Source organism: Aristolochia californica, unplaced genomic scaffold (genome assembly GCF_029961685.1).
Source record: "Aristolochia californica isolate CCGP_79_NKW_82.1479 unplaced genomic scaffold, dmAriCali1.0.hap1 SCAF_3, whole genome shotgun sequence".
Lineage (NCBI taxonomy): Eukaryota > Viridiplantae > Streptophyta > Magnoliopsida > Piperales > Aristolochiaceae > Aristolochia > Aristolochia californica.
Window position 1 is genome coordinate 44407254 of NW_027181992.1, and position 17003 is coordinate 44424256.

The 17003-nt window shown below is 35.7% G+C and overlaps 1 protein-coding gene and 3 non-coding genes across 4 annotated transcripts; 1 reads left to right on the forward strand and 3 right to left on the reverse strand.

Moving 5' to 3' along the window:
* Positions 1 to 5358: 5358 nt before the first annotated feature.
* Positions 5359 to 5435, reverse strand: LOC137960732 (small nucleolar RNA snoR53Y). Its single transcript, XR_011114279.1, has one exon. It is a non-coding gene; the product is annotated as a small nucleolar RNA snoR53Y (small nucleolar RNA).
* A 73-nt stretch (positions 5436 to 5508) lies between these two features.
* On the reverse strand, positions 5509 to 5602 carry LOC137960730 (small nucleolar RNA snoR69Y). The gene has a single exon (XR_011114277.1). It is a non-coding gene; the product is annotated as a small nucleolar RNA snoR69Y (small nucleolar RNA).
* A 1132-nt stretch (positions 5603 to 6734) lies between these two features.
* Positions 6735 to 15696, reverse strand: LOC137959600 (uncharacterized). The gene is made up of 4 exons (XM_068806958.1): positions 15151 to 15696; positions 14365 to 14887; positions 7690 to 7979; positions 6735 to 7620 (listed from the first exon to the last, which is right to left on the reverse strand). The coding sequence occupies exons 1-4, from the start codon at positions 15497 to 15499 to the stop codon at positions 6980 to 6982; spliced, it is 1803 nt and encodes a 600-aa protein (XP_068663059.1). The 5' UTR covers positions 15500 to 15696; the 3' UTR covers positions 6735 to 6979.
* TRNAR-CCG (transfer RNA arginine (anticodon CCG)) lies at positions 8419 to 8491 on the forward strand. Its single transcript has one exon. It is a non-coding gene; the product is annotated as a tRNA-Arg (tRNA).
* Positions 15697 to 17003: the final 1307 nt, after the last annotated feature.

Genomic DNA, 17003 nt, shown 5'->3' on the forward strand with positions numbered 1-17003 from the left:
CGAAGCCAAGTTCGGTTCATCGGCACGTGAACCGGCTAGAAGTGAGTCGGATCAGTATCGGGATCGCGAGCGAACGGGGGAGCGGGTTGTTGTCGCCGCCTCTACCGCGGTCGCAGTTGTTCGCCGGCGGTTTCTATCGCCGTCGCAGCTGCTCGCTGGTAGCCTCTGTGGCCGTCTGTTCGATTTCTTCCTCTCCTCGCCGTCGCCTCTGACATAGCCGTCATCCCTGACGATAGGTACACGGGCCGTAACCCCCTTCCCTCCGCGTCGTCTCGGCGGAAAACCAGAACCTAAGTTAAGGGGAGAAATAATCTCCCCCCTCCCTTGTGCGAAGATGATCTCGCACGTGCAAATCGCACTTGCTAGATCATTAAAAAAAAAAATCCTCTAGAAAAAATTAAAAATAAATTTTATAGAAATAAGTTTCTATAAACTATTAGTACCTCATGTTTTTTAATCATTTTTCTAATTGAATTTTTTTATTAAAAATCATTTAATTTTCTAAGTAAGATTTTTCGTACCAAGATGGGGTAGAAAACTGTATAGAAAATTTTTGAATAAGTATTTAACAATTGATGCTGTAATGCTTTTAGCATGAAGTAATTTTCATTACAATTTTGTGTTTGATATTTTATTTAATTAAAAATTTATCGATAAATATAATAATATATTAGATTGATTATTAATTTTTATTTATTTCCATAAAAGAGACAATAAAAAGGTCCATTTAACTTTTCTAAGAAAATTTTAAAATATTTCTTGTAATTTTCTAATAAGTCACTAATAGTAATAAGATTTTATTTAAAGGTTTTTTTGGGAATATGTATCATAGGAAAAATATTTTTAGTTTTTCCTATAATATAAAATTTTATCTAGGGGCACTAAGGAAGCCATAATAAATTAGGGTTTAAGGGCACTAATAAATTATGGCCAGATTCAAAAATTACAAAACAAGCTAGACAACAAGTAGAGTAAAAAATATTAATATTGGTACATTTTAATCCATTATTGAAATTCAATCCTAAACCTCTCCTGTCATTATATTTTTTAAAAATGTATGCATAATTTTATATATAATTTATTCAGAGCCACCCCTACGTGCGAGATCATAAACAAGGAAGAAAAAAAAACTCTTTGTCCCTTTTCTCATGGCTCTTAAATAAATTGAAAAGATATTTTAGTAGAAATACGTTTCTAGATACTATAAGTGATTTTTTCAGTAAATATTGAAAATACATTTTTAATAGAAATATAGGGACAATTAATGCCTCATGTTTTTTCAATATATTTTTCTAATTATAAATTATTTTAAAAAAATCATATAATTTTCTAAGTAAGATTTTTTTGCTAAGTTGGGTTAGAAAACCATATAGAAAAATTTTGAATAAGTATTTGACTGTTGATGATATAATACTTTGAACATGAGGTAATTTTCATAACAATTTTGTGTTTGATATTTTATGTGATTAAAAATTTATCGATAATTATAATAATATATTAGAGTAATTATTAATTTATATTTATTTCCTTAAAAAAGGCAATAAGATGTCCCAAAGAGCAACTCTTCTCAAAATCTCAAAAGGCTTCCCTAAAAACAACTTAAAATATTTGTTGTAATTTTCTAGTAAGACTGTAATAATAATAGGATTTTATTTAAATAATTTATAATTTTTATTTGGGTGATTGTAAATTAATAATGATATTTTATTTAATTTTGTTGTGTTTGATTATTGTATGGAGTTTATTTATAATATTATACAGTATATAGACTATTTTATAGAGTGTATAAACAATTTCATGAAGTGTTTATGGAATGTATAGACAATTTTATGAAATATTTATGGAGTGTTTATGCAGGTATTATGTATCTTGATTATGCCCAATTTTAAGTAGAGGTCATACCAAATTTTATGCAATTATTATATATATAGATTATGCTCAATTTTAAATAGAGGTTATGCCCAATCTTATACAAATATTATATATATAAGTTATGCCCAATTTTAGGTAAAATGTATGCATAATTTTATATACATTTTATTCGATATATATTTTTTGAAAAGTTTTAAATATATGTTGAGGCTCGAGCTCGGCTCAAAGCTCGGCTCGAACTCGTTGGGCTCGAGCTCCATAACAATTTTAGGCTCGACTCGAAATATTTAAATATCGGCTCGAACATAAATAGGTTCGGGCTCGGCTCGGCTTATACCACCCCCTACTTGCAATGTTGCATATTCAATTATGAAAACAAAGACACAAATACAAAAAAACCATATATGTCATCATGTAAAATGACTCAAATACAAAACACATCTTATATCATCACATAAGTCTCAACATTCATGTTTTATAAAAAAAAACTTAATTTATATCATTAGATAAGTCTTAACATTTATGTCTTAACCACAAAAATATCCATGTCTACACAACCATGTCTTAACCACAAAAACACACTCATTCAAAATCGGACATAGGTCAGTACAAAACTATTGATAGTAAGGAAGATTCATTACAATCATATATAATGTCTACATGATCTTCATCTTCAAAATGGGTGTTAGTGTGGACAACTTCATCTTCAAAATTTTTGAAATAGGGTATTAATGTGAACAACTTCATCTTCATCTTTGAAATTTAAAATCATTAATTTTAATAATTATAAAAATAAACTAATTAAACCAAAATGTTTGAGTTAACAATATTTTAATTACCACTATTAAATCGCTATTACAATAGAATAAATAAAAAAATTATGATTAATAAATAAAAAATATTATTTTAATAACATAAGATAGATTTGTATTATAGTAATTAATAATATATAATATATTTTGACATAGCAAATCTGAACTTTGTTAGTATATATTGGACTGAATCAATCCCTGATCCTAGAGGTGTTTCACTCAAGAAATCGTCTCTACGTCTCCCGTTGTCAATAATCGAAATGTCGAACCAGTAAATAGAGTTCAATCTCTTAAACACGGTCTCCATTAAAATGGTGTCAAGTTACAAACATGGCATAGCTGAGACCCAGAAACAAATGACAAGTTTTAATGCCCACAGCAATAAGTAAATTGGAGTCACTTTCACATAAGCATTAAAATAACCAGTAAAGCTCGGAAGCGAGAGATTCATCGAGCAAGGATTTCTAATTTTCTTCTTATTTTTTCCTTTTTTTGCTAGAAAATCTGTTGCTCTTTCATGCTCAAAAAAATCATAGATGGTAGAAGCATAAAATACAAGATTTAGTTAAACAATTCCATAACAGGAAATTACCTGATCTTCCCCTATGCCTAAATTTCTTCAAATTTGCAATTTCTCGGCGCCGAAAACTCAAACACCGGATCTTTTGACGGAATCAAACAAAGAGATGACACTCTTTCTTTGATGCATCGGCCTGGAGAGCTCCTTTTCGACATTGATTTCAACGTCACAGAGTTTGATTTCCACGAGACGTAAACCTAGTTTTTCTCCAACTCTGGAAGCGGTTTTGCGATCCCAAAAATTACGAGACCAAGGGAATTGGTTGCGTCTTGCCCTGTACTGAGGTAGAAATTCCTGCTTCGAGGAACAAGCCATGGCCACGATCGCATCCGTGTTGGGATTTGTCACCTGCGCAGTGATTCCGCGGCAACTCACTAGCAATCTCAGAAGATGCAAGGTAGTCGGAGGCGCAAACAAATCGGAAGGTATTTTCAAGGGAAAAGAGACTAGCCAAAGAGAGAAGGGAGTGGGAGGCCAAAAGGGAGGAGAGTAAGAAGACAGAAAAGAAAGGGAGGTCAGGAGGGAATAGAGAGAAAGAAGCGAGAGAGAGCGAGTCCGAGAGAAGAGAGGGAGTCACGGAGACAAGAAAGGGGGTGCGAGAAAGAAGGCGAGGCCGAGAGAAGACGAGAGTTTGAGGACAGAGACGAGAGGAAACTAAGATGGTGGCCGAGATCAACGTCGGGGGCGCAGGGAGACAAAGGACGAGATCAATGTCGGGGGCACAGGGAGACAAGAGAGGGAAGGGAGTGCGGGAGAGAGGAAGAAAAAAGAAAAATGACGCGCAAGGGGGGGGGGGGGGGGCGCTAGTAGAGAGGGAAAAATACGAGCATCGCCCGTCCTTCAATTCGAAGAAGATAAAAAAGAACTTCTTCCACATGATTGAAATTAAACCGTGGAGATGAAAGACCCCTTCATCTCCTGCATCGAGATAAAGCTTCATCTGCGCTCCACTAACGACTTCAAGTGTTGAAGGGCGTTATGTGGTTGAAGATCATCATCTCATCCTTCAAATTGTCTAACCCCCGTAAATGCAAAAATTTCAATTTCAATTGAACACAAATATTAAAAAATTCAATAAAGTTTCAATTAAACACAAAAATTAACATTCGATCATTAACTAAATTTCTATAAAATTAAATCATCACAAAAATTCAACCATCAATTGAATTTCAATTAAATTAAATCATCACAGAAATACAATCATCAATTAAATTACAGTTAAATAAAAAATTAACCATTCAATCACCAAAAATTAAAAAATTAAATATCAAACAATTAATAAAAACCCTAAAAAATTCACAAATTTGGGGCTGAAGAGAATAATACCTTGCTGAGATGAGAAAGGTTTCAGAAATTTGGCAAAGGGGGTTCCAAGGTAATCCACTCTAGTATTTAATGTTTTTTTCTGGTTCAGTAAATCTTTTTCTTTTGCTTTAAATAAAGCTGTATTTGGAAAACAAAAAATGGAAGGAAAAAAAGAAAGAGAAAGGGAAAAAAAAATTCTTTCCTCTTGCATGTTGCCCATAAAAAATTAGAAAAAAATAGAAGAGAAATGTAATTTTTCTAGTGAATGTACACAAAAAATAGTAAAAAATAATATTTTAAATTTTAATGATTTTTTTTTTAAATTTCTATTTTTTTCCCTGTCAATTCCATTCTTTTTGTAAAGAAATGTATTAACTATGAGAGCGAGAATGACTTTCTTTCTTCCTTATTTTCTTTTCTATTAATATATCTATATTACCAAACAACAAAAATTAATTTTCTCTTATTTTCGTTTCTTTTCTGTGGTTCCAAATAGGAACGTAAAGGTGCGAGTCCCTGACAAGGTATTTGTGATTCCTTTTCTTCATGCCTCAAGGTGTAGAAAGAAGTAATCTGATTAAACGGTAGGTCCTTGTTAAGGTCAGTTAATTTCTCAGGCCTTTCCGATTCAAAATCTTACGAATTGTCACAAGCTAAAATCTTTAGAACGAAATCCATGCCGTCGATTCTATGAAGAAAACCAATCCAAATACGAAAACCAGCAAGGAGATGAAAAAAATCAATCCACAGGTAATAATTTTAAAACATAAAATGGAAAACAAAAAATAGAGTTCCCTCAGAAGATAAAAGGTACATCCATCAAAGTATTTCAGCATTAGCATGGTACAATGGACATCATAGGGAACTTAAAACTCGGAAATTTTCCGCAATGAAATTCAGAGCCTTCTACGAATCTGTTGAAAGTTTACAAATACAAGAAGATAGCTCAGATGGTTTTGTGAAGCTGTTCTTTTCCCCGACCACGAAGGTCTCATAATGAGCTGGGATTCACAACATCATCATAGCACCAGATCCATAACAGAAACCAAAAGAAACAATAAGAAGAAAATATGCACCTATTTGGAAGAAGACGTAGCAGGAAATTGAGAATTTAAGATGATCAAGGAGACGAGTTGATCCTGTAAACGAAAATACAACGGCGCTGAGGTAGCTGCTCTAGCTGGAACACGAAATAGGGAAAAAGGGGTATTTAAACCAGAAGAGAAAGCGATTAGGGTTTTCAAGGTTGTCAAATGCCCCTGAACTTTCAAATAATTTCGTCCGCACCCCTCGGTCTTATGCTTCTTGAGAAGATGTAATCTGAACGTTGAACTCGAACTTATTTCTCAGCGTGGCTAGTCCGTAAAATCTGTTAAATTTAAGTATAATATTATCACTAATGTAATTGGTTAACTCGATTAGTCGTATAAGTGTAATTCTATAAATTTATATTCGAGTATATATATATTTTATATAAAATAAATAATTTTTCTATGAATTTTTTAATAATCGTATAAGGATTTTTGGATGCCTTTGATTTCTGATATCTCAAAGGGTGCTTCGAAATCGTCAATGCTTGTGCCGCCTGTCGACGTTCAATGGGTTTGGCACTACCACTGTCTAAATCCGGTAACGAACAATCTCACTTCTCCGTCTATCTATCGATTTCAGTATTTCCCCCAACTGCGGCAATACAGAGGCGATAGTGACTACCTTTTCAGGCAAGTTACCGGAGCTATTGCGTGTTTAAATTCATGAAGATCATAGAAAGACCCGCGATATTTGAGAACGAGAATGAAGACTACGCGGAGAGTAGTCTTAATTCGCCCGATTGAGTGCATAACTGCAAAACAAACCAGGGGCGGTTGGGGTGTTTCAAACCAGAAAGTAGAAACTAAACCTGTGGCGCACCTGGGTTTCCACTTTCCACCGCTCTCTTTGTTCACACTCCACCGATTCCGATTATACCCTCTCTCGTCTGGCACTGGCCAAAACCTTCCACATCCTTCTTCTTTCCTCTCTCATTTGCAGACGCTCTGAACTCTGAACATTGATGATAGACAATTCACTTTTGTGGTCCATTTGTTGTTGTTTATTCTTTCTTCTGCTTAAGAATGATTAGTTCGAGATTCGGGGATCTCGCTCGGCCAAACACGGAAGGAATCTCTTGCAATGGATCAAATTTCATTATATCAGGGTACGAAAAACACAACCGACTTAAGAAGGAAGAGCTTCCCAGACATCATCTCTGCAACATTAGTGATGCCTAAATCTATAAAACAATAAAAACTTTTTCCCTACCTAGTAGTAAATACAAATTGAGCAGAGAGAAAATTGGTGTGGATCGCAAGTTTTCCCCACTACCATTAATGGCAAAGCTTCTTCTTACACGAGCGCTGCTGGAACATCATCAAAAACTCCACAGATCATCCACCACGTTTTCCTGCATAGCGTTTCGCACGAACCCTTGCTCCACCCCACCGTCCAGATACGGGATCTCATAAAATTTCATTAACGATTCGAAAGCCGACAACTCCTCTGAAAGCTTCCCAATCGTGTTTTCTTCTCCTTTCACGTTTTCAGTCGCAGTAACAACGGCGGAATCTGAACCATCGAGGCCGCACCCTGTTGCCGTGTTCGAAGAATCAGTAGTGGGGGAACACGCCGCCGGCACTTCGGGATAGAAATCGATGGTGGGAGGACAGGGTCGCCTCTGAGAGAAACTAGGTGTGGAAGTAACACTGAAATGCTCATCAGTTGCGTTCTGGTAGACTTCACTGTAGAGGTTGCCGGAATTGCGAGATGGAGGAGGCATGGTCTCCTCGTCCTCGTTTGGGAAATTCACCTTGGCTTTCTTGCCCCTGATTCTGCGAGCCTCCTTGTCGTAAGCTCTGGCGGCCTCTTCCGCAGTACTGAAGGTGCCCAACCATACTCTAAACCCTTTTTGGGGATCCCTGATCTCGGCCGCCCATTTTCCCCAAGGGCGCTGACGGATTCCTCTGTAGATGTTCTTCCTCGCTCTTTTGCAGCTCTTCTGAGCCGTGGCATCATCTGATCATTTTAAACATGTCAAAAAGAGTGATATCTTACAGTGGAAGTAGAAGGGAGTTGTTTCCGTACCTGAAGCTTTGGACGGTGGTCTTTTGTGGAGTTGCTGATGGCTACCAAAGAGGCGGAACTCGGACGGGAAATTAATGTCGGATTTGTCGGAAGCACACCTGGGCCAGAGATCGGAAGCGATGACTCGGCGCCCGTCGTTGTCGCGAGTAATGAAATCGGAGATGATCGCACCGCCACACATTTTAAAAGTTGAACAATGGTGAAAAAAAGGTCGATGGACAAGAAAAGTGGATGGCTCAGACAGAAAGCAAGCAATGGCGGAGAAAGGAAGGGAGGAGGTCTTTTGTACCCTACAGAGTTAGGACAGGCGAGCGACAGTAGAACTGCCCACTCACAAAGTCTACGTGGCAGGTCGCGTGGACATCGCACGTATCGGCAATGCGTGCGCCTGAAAGTAGCCCAACATTAGCTACTAATTACCTTCTCTACCAACCACTTTTACTAAAAATAAACGTCCACAAGACGGGGTAAAATTGGGCAAAAAACAAAGTGTAAAATCGGGGGCCAAGAGTGGAGAAGTTGGAACCGGAACGGAGGCGTTTTGTGAGACTACTTCTGAAACCGCTTCGCACATAGTCTACGTTGTCTGGGGCTGAAAACTGAATTGAAGATTTCGCTTTTACGACACGTAGATGTCTTCCTTGTCCTGGCGACCGGCGAGTTGACTATGGTAGTAGAATTCTTCACGAAAGTATTTTAATAACTCTTAGCTGTCCTTTTGTTTACGAGGATCGCGTGGCCTAATGGATAAGGCGCTCGCCTCCGGAGCGGGAGATTGTGGGTTCGAGTCCCATCGTGATCGTGATTGTTTTATTATTATTTATCTTTGAGGTGGATTTTTTTTTGCTGAACTGGATGACTAGTGACGACAGGATTATGAATGAAGAATAGTAATTATACATTAAATAATTACCCATTAACATACTTTTATTAAAACTTATTAATTTTTTATTAATAAAAAGTGAAGTATAAATTAATCAAGTAAACTAACATATTAATAATTGAAAAAACTTCAATTATAGTGAATTTATCTTTTGGTGTTATAGTTTAAACTGAATTTCATTGGGAAAATTGTTTTTAGGAAATTTTTAGACCCGAATTTTGTTTTTTTACAGTGAATTTATTTCTTTTCTTGTATTAAGATTTTGTTTGAAATTATCTAAGAAAGTTGTAACAACAATTTCAAAATTCCCTAGAAAAATATATATTTTGTAGAGAATTTTGAAATTTGATGTTACAGTTTTAGAAAACTATAACAAAGAATTTTCAAATTTGCTAGAACAAATTACAAAAAAATTCTAGCAAATTAAAAAAGTTCATAATTATAGACATTTTAAGGGTTTAAAACTGTAAATCCTTCTCGCCATGCCGATCACTTTCATTCTCCCTATCATTTGCTACTTTGGGTCCCTCGACAATTATTTGTTCTCCACATTGCCTCCAGCCACCAATGTGTCTCATTGCTCCTATCGCGTCTCAACATGTCCCACTAAGGGTGGCATCAAACCGAGCTGAGCTCGAACATGGGTATGTTTTGATTTAAATATTAGAAACTCGAGCCTAAAATTGTGATCAAGCTCGAGCCAATAATTTTAATCAAGTTCAAACTCTAACTTACATTTAAAACTGTGCATACAATACATGTCAAATAGACTATATATAAAATTATGCATAAATTGTACATAAAACTAGGCATAACCTCTACATAAAATTGGGCATAACCTCTGTACTTAAGCCTTGCATAAAATTGTCTATACACTCTGCATAAAATTGATAAAAAACACTACATATTATTATGCATAAACTTTATTTAATAATAAAAGACAAAAACATCATTAAAATATCAATATCAAATTACCATTACCCAAATAAAAACTATACATCTAGTATAAATTTATAAACTCTAGCTCTTTCTCTTCGTACTAGAAAACAATATATGAAGTCCCCGTTGGCATGAGCAAAATCTCCACCTGTGACAAAAACAAAACAATAAACCTATTATTGTCTGATAAAAAAATATTATTCCACTACTAATTACTTAATGTAGTGAAAAATATTAAAATTACTGATGACTTGCATAATTTGGAATATTTTATCACTTCTTAACTTTAAACTTTAGTCTAATTTTATTTATTTGTATCAGTTTTAGGCCACACTGGTGTCATTTAATTTTATTTCAGATTTGAAGAAAAAAAGAGTCAAAGTTCACATGTGTTATTTAAGAGATAAAGATCAAGTTGACTTTTTCAAAGATTAAGTGGGATTTAGAGAGATTTACGTTGGTAGTTTTGGACTAATAAGAGTTTCACGCCATGAGGGTTTTTGTTATTGACTTGGATTTGGCAAGCACGAAAAGGGGAGTTAAGGGAGGCTACAATAGAGAAGGGAGTGGAGAAAGAACGTTGCTGAAGAGAGAAGAAGATTATTTGGTGGAGCTTTGACGAGAGGTTGCGAAAGAAAGGGGATTCTCGATTATTTGGTGGAGCTTTGACGAGAGGTTGCGAAAGAAAGGGGATTCTCGAGTTCTGAAGGACGCTCCTGCAGAGTGGAGGAAAGCACGACAAGAGGATTTTTTTTCAGTATTCATTTCCTTCTATTCCCCTTAGAAAACAAGATGGTGAATTAGTTTATGTTGAATTTCGTTTTTAGCATGAACTAACTTTTCTTTATTCTAGGAAAAAGATGTAACCAAGTTTGGAATTATGCTTGATTTTCTATTCTAATTTGAAGTAATTCTCTTCTATGTTTGTCTGATTTATTATGGGTTTATTGCTTCTAATTGACTGGTCATTAATTAGATGATTTTGATCTTGTGATTTGCTATCGAAAGATGGAATTATAGGATAGATTTTGGATATTTCTGCATAGAGTAGTCACTCCCAGAAATTATATTAGTGACTACATTAAAAACTTCTAGAATCCCACACACCATTTCTACCTTTTCCTATTCATCAATACTTGGCAACCAATCACAAGTTGGTTCTCTATCTTGAAATCTAGAAAATGTATCTTTGAATTTTAATGCAGAAGAAAATATGTCAAAAGTGGAGTTCCAACGAGTTGGACAATCAATAACCAAACTTACCAATCTTTTTTCATCTAGTTTTAGTTGTTGCACAATTTTAAAAAAAAAGTGAAGTCTAGCCTCAAAAAAATTTATGAATTGACACTCTTACGCATATTCTCAATGATATTTTTAATCTGAACAAGACCATCTTGGAGTAATAAGTTCAGAATATGTGCACAACAACGCACATCAAAACTCTCAAACAAACATCATTATATGCATCATTATCAACTTAGATACTAAATACTTTATTTTTTATTTTCCAATTTTTTATACCCTTATAAATAACATCTGCTATGTCAACACCATGACAAGGAGGAGCAACATGCACAAAAGTCAAGACTCGTTTTTTGTAGCTTCCAATTACTATAAATAAAACACCCACTAATAACCATGTATTCAATCTTCTGATTTTGGGACTTCCAAATATCCATGGTAAGACTAATTTTGTTAATATCTTTTAATAAATTTTTCAATTTCTTTTCTTATGCCTCATACACTTCAATACACTCCTTCTTAATAGTCTTATGGGATATTTTTTCATAATTCACATTTGTCATCTTCATTATAAAATTAAATCCTTCCTCTTCGACTATCATGAATGGATGCTCATGCATAAAAATCCAATGAGCAATAAGTACTCTCATTTTAGCTTGATCATATTTGCCTCTAAAATCAATAAAAGAAACACCGGATGGACTCTAATGAACATTAGACTCTATTTGTTGAAAGTTTATGGTTTTTTGTTTTCTCATTGCCACTTTTCTACTAGGACAACGTTTCAAATGTCAACTCATATGTGTAATCGCTCCATTATTAATAATACTCAAATTGGTCTTACAATGAATACATTGAGCCTTTTTTGTACAATCTATAAGTGAGACTTCTTTGAATTCCAAGCACACATGAGACCATTTTTGTCTTTTTGAACTATGGATATAGTCACTTTCTTCCTCATTTAGGTTACCTTCACCTAGGCTCATTTGTTTTACATTAGTAGTTCTAGATGGATATGACTCTGGTGGAGTTGAGTCATTATCTATAGCCACATTAGAACTAGTGTTAACTACTAATGTCAATTGAGAATGAGGTGTTGTTGTCATTCTTACTTCTACAAAAAAACATTACAAATTAAAAACATAAAGAAAAAAAAAAGCCAAACACCAAAAATAAAATAAAAAATGAATGATTAACAAATAATTGTAGACACATAGATGAGAGAGTAGGTAGAAATTTTTTATAATTTATATTATTTAAATTATATAGAGAGAGTGAGACATTAGTTCATTAGACCGGTGTTTATGTTTTCCATGCAAACTATAATGAACTTATCCACTAATTGGTTGTTTATTTTTTTCTAAATTATTAAGAACTTATCCACCAATGGTTTCGTGTCAGATACTACGATGGATGGTTCCATACAAACTGGTTTTAAGCCCCAATTGTATCGGATACAAACAAAAAAATCGATCAATAATGAAAACTGCTAGTTATTCTTCCTAGTTTAAATTCCTAAGTGCACCCTATCCTAAATCTTGATTCTTGATCACTAAAATGTGGATCCTTTTAAAAAGTTAGACAATACCTAGCGAGTGGTAATTCAGCTTCGAAGCTTCATTCTGCAAATTCAAGCAAATTAAAAACTTTCGCCTTCTTCCAGCTCTCCCCCGATATCTCCAAGGCTAAAACACCACCACCAAAACAAAAAATCTATCACGTTTCCTGGAAATTAAGAAGCAAGTCAATAAACAAGGACAAAAACTTGCTTTCATCATCTCTATGAAAGAAAAAAAAAATCAAAAATTTCAAAAATGGGCTCAAAAGTGAAAGAACGTGCTTTCAAGTCTCTCTAAAATTGTAGTCATGGTAAAATCTTTGTTTATTCAATTATCAGGGACTCCCAAGCACACATATTTCCTTTAAATGGATAAATAGATAATCTGATGGAGGGCTTGTTATTCAACAATATAACATACTTCTATATCCATGTCAACCAGCCAAATATGTGGCCAAATAGACATAGATATAGATCTATTTTTGAATAAATGATATATCCACCAAAACGCTTTGTCAATTTTGTAAATGAAGTTAAAAAAGAAGAAGATGACATATAATCAAAGATTAGTCCAAGATGGTTGGCTGAAAACTATTTTGAATTCGATGATATAGATACGATTTTATGAAATAACAAATGGATCTACCCCCCAATTTCTACGACTCCAGATATTCAAGTACGTTCTGTTCTAGATGAAACAGAGTCATTCGTACTATCAACTATGGATGGGTTGCTCAAGAATCTTCAAGTATTAGAGCAAAAATACAGAAAAAAAATCATCAGAACGGTAAGAGCTCTTGACATAGCATGAGGCGTTCGTTCATAGCAATTTTAATGCGAGATTGAAGGACCATGGTTCTATCAAGCTTGACTCATTAAATGAGCCCGATCTCGAATTAGATTCGAGATCGAGATAAACTGAACCAAATTGAGTCGGAATCGAGCCAAGCAAAATAATATACATGCCCACAAATAAGTTTTTTGAAAAATAAAATAAATGTTTTAAATATTTTAAAATTTTGTAAATATCTTAAATCGATAATGAAAGGTGTTAAATAAATGAGAATATAATTTTTTAGTTAATTAATTTACAAAATTTATAATTTTTTAAAAATAAATAGAAGGTAATAAAACTTATATTGACAAAAAATATTTTTTAAAATAAATCATTTTAAAATTATTTGAAAATTTTTAAACATCGTAAATCAATAATAAAATGTGTTAAATTGATTAGAATATGATTTTTAATTAATTAATACATAAATTTAATATTTTTTATTATAAAAGGTAATAAAACATGTACCATCAAATAAGATTTTAAAAAACTAAATTAAAATTTTATAAAATATTGTATTAAATTAAAGAATATTATAGATTAATAATGTAAGATATAAATTTTATTAGAATTTTAAAAAATTAATTAAATATTTTATTTTTATTATATTAAATAGAAGGTAATGAAATTTTAGTAAGATTTTTAAACCCAGAAATTGATTTTTTTAAATATTTTTTAAATTACAAAAGAACTTAAATCAATAATGAAAGAAAAAATAAGAACAAAAAGGAATGCTAATGTGGCACGTTGATGACTTGACATGACGGCAAGTCGTACACATATCTCATGACATGGCAATGTGGTCATGTGTGACCTGACTCGCATTTATTAATTCGGTTGCGGGTGTGGTGTACTATCATGGCACTACATAAGTAAGTGGTCAAAGTTGATGTGTATTCTTGGACTATACACGTCAATAGACGGGTCAAAGTTAAGTATTTTTTATATTAAATTTGGTAGTTACTTATTTTTGTTAATATATTCTTTAAAAATGGTAATTTAGTAAAAATGATTTAACAAGGCTAGCATAAACCGGATAAAATTAGGGTGAGGGGGAAGTTGCAAAGGGACTAGAAGCTGGACATATTACAACGCATTACAAGAGTTTTACAGCAAACCGGTACAAATCATAAAAACTACACAAGGTGATGAAATACACCCATGGAGACGGCAAACGCAGAGGAAAACCACAGCGGAGAGAGTAAATATCAGTAGAGGAGATGGTTCTCGAAGTAGTCGTCCAGTGACCAGAGATTCGTGGACCCAGCAACGGACTCAGCCGATTCGGGCTCTAATCCCAGAAGCGATTCCAAGCTCGAAATCCTCTCCTTCAGGTCCCATTCCATGTCCACCGTAGGAAACCAGTCGATTGGCTGAGGCTTCAACTCTGTTTTTGTTTCTTCGACATCCGACTTTATCACCGGAAAGTTATCTTCCTGGACCTCCGGTCCTATGCTTGTTGGACCCATGCAAAGTTTCTTCGCTACCGGAAGTTGGTTGGTTTCTGTATCTGGAAAGTTGAGCTTTGCCTTATCGCCGCGAATCTTCTTTGCAGCTTCGTCGTAAGCTTTTGCAGCCTCTTCCGCGGTGTTGTAAGTCCCAAGCCAAACTCTCACACCTCTCCTGGGATCGCGGATTTCAGCGGCCCATTTCCCCCAGGGCCTCTGCCTGATCCCTCTGTACAAATTCTTCCGCGGCTTCCTCTCCTTCGGTTTCCCATTATCGACTACAGTGATCTTTGCTGTTGGTCGGGGAAAAAGAAAAAAAGAAACTTGTTGTGGTAATGGAAACTGTACCAGAAACGGTAATAACAGCAAATGATCATATAATGCATGCAAGGCCTGAAGAGTAAACATCTCACAGCTAATCATCTCTTAGTTTATTTATTCATCATTTAGATGCAAATGATAGATGAGAAAAACTGATCAGCCCAGTAAATGAATACACACGAAAGTGGGTGATCTGAACTCGTAAGTGTTCGAGAAGGAACACCGACTTAATTACCTTGCGCAGAGACTGATTTGGGTTTAGCCTTCAACTTCAATCCAAGTCCATAGTCCTTCAAACGCACAGCCGAATGTTTCTTGCTTTTATTCTTGGAAGAGGTAACCGATGGCACGGTACTGCTTTCGTGTTTGGATTCCGCGAGAAGAAGATCAGAGAAAGTACCAAATTCCGACCAAAGATCCTCTGGGGAGAGCTTCCGGCCACGTTTAACGGCAATGAAACCGGAAATAATGGCACCGCCACACATCTTGCTCGACTCTTTTGATTCCCCCTTTCCTTGGACTTCTTTAAGTAATTCGTTCCTGTTCAACTCAGGGGCAAATCCCTCCGCCTCTCCTTCTCCCATTTATAGCCATCACTGAGCGTTACGTACTAAAAAACCACGGTGTCCACTTGTGTCCTCTTTTCTCTGCACACAATAATTACAGAAACGGACATCACATCTCTGCTTTCTTCATCAATTTCATCGTCTTTTCTCCGGCAAGCCCAGCAAGTAACAGCAGAAGCCCAGTGGCGCCTGGTGTCGACCTCGGAAGCGGCAGCCGTACGATACTGCCGGTTTGGGGGGAAAGTGGAAGAAAGCCGATGTCCACGTTTAACAACAGTGGCCAGCTTTGGTCGGTCGAAAGCATACGTGGCGTAACCTAACTGGCAGAATGCCAACGTGGCCATCCTTTGCGTCAAGCCGAGCCGTTGTAGCGTGTAACGCCCCTAATGAAAGTCCGTCCAAAATTTAACGGACGTGGACAGAAATGACTCTTTGTGAATTTTGGGATGTTCTTCACTAAAAATACCCCCTGCTTTTCCACAAAACTTCAAAAATACCCTTTCTTCATGGATGTGACTATCCCTGTACTCTTTAATAAACAAATAACCGCGATGATTGCAGTTCAAATTCACGGCATCTTATCTTCCATAGATGTGACTATCTCCCAGGTTCATCGAACGAAAGAATATCGCACAATTCGGATCAGTCGGCCACTTGCTGCGTTGAGTAAATAAATCTCTGGCTCTCTCCTCCGTTGTCTCTCCGCATAGTTATCGCGAAAAAGGAAACCGGTAGAATCAAACACCTGTAGATGATAATGAGATCGATGCGAATTAGATTGGGTGATTGAGGGAAAAGGAGGCGGAATTGGGAACTGCCGGAGGGAGACGAAAAATAGAAAAAGTGGGGGAGCTTCGGTTTCTGTTGCGGTTGCATCATCGGAGCGCCGTGTGAGATACGGACAGTGGGGATTTTCAGACGGTAGCCTGCACATTAAGACACTGATCGGTTACACTATTCTGTTTCTGTCAAAGAAAAGAAAGGAAGCAGTTTCGGGAAATTCTTCTGCAGCATCATGGGTTAAATAATAAAGAAAAAAACAGAGGGAACCGACAGTTTTGGGCACTGTTGGTGCTGCTTCCACCATTTTATATAGTTTATTGTATATTTTTGGAGGTTTATGCGATCGAATAACCTGAAAAAACACAGAACTTCAAAGATCTGCGCTCGAAGGGGGTGGTGGAAGAGATTATAGAAGCCCCACCGAATCAACTCAAAAAACCAAACAATTTTTTTATATACCGCATGCTACTAAAAAACAATCAACAAAGTGATATGCTTGCAAATTTGTGCAAAACACATTCTTATCCCCAAGACTTGCTTGAATTACAGGGGTGTTAAAATTCACTCTACATGTGTAGGGTTAAGGGTGGCATTGAGCCGAGCCGAGCCGAACTGAGCCGAGCTCGAATTTGTCTATGTTCGAGTCGAGTTTAATTTAAATATTTCGAGCCGAACCTTATCTCGAGCCTAAAATTGTTATCGAGCTCGAGCCCAAAATTGTTATCGAGCTCGAGCCCAA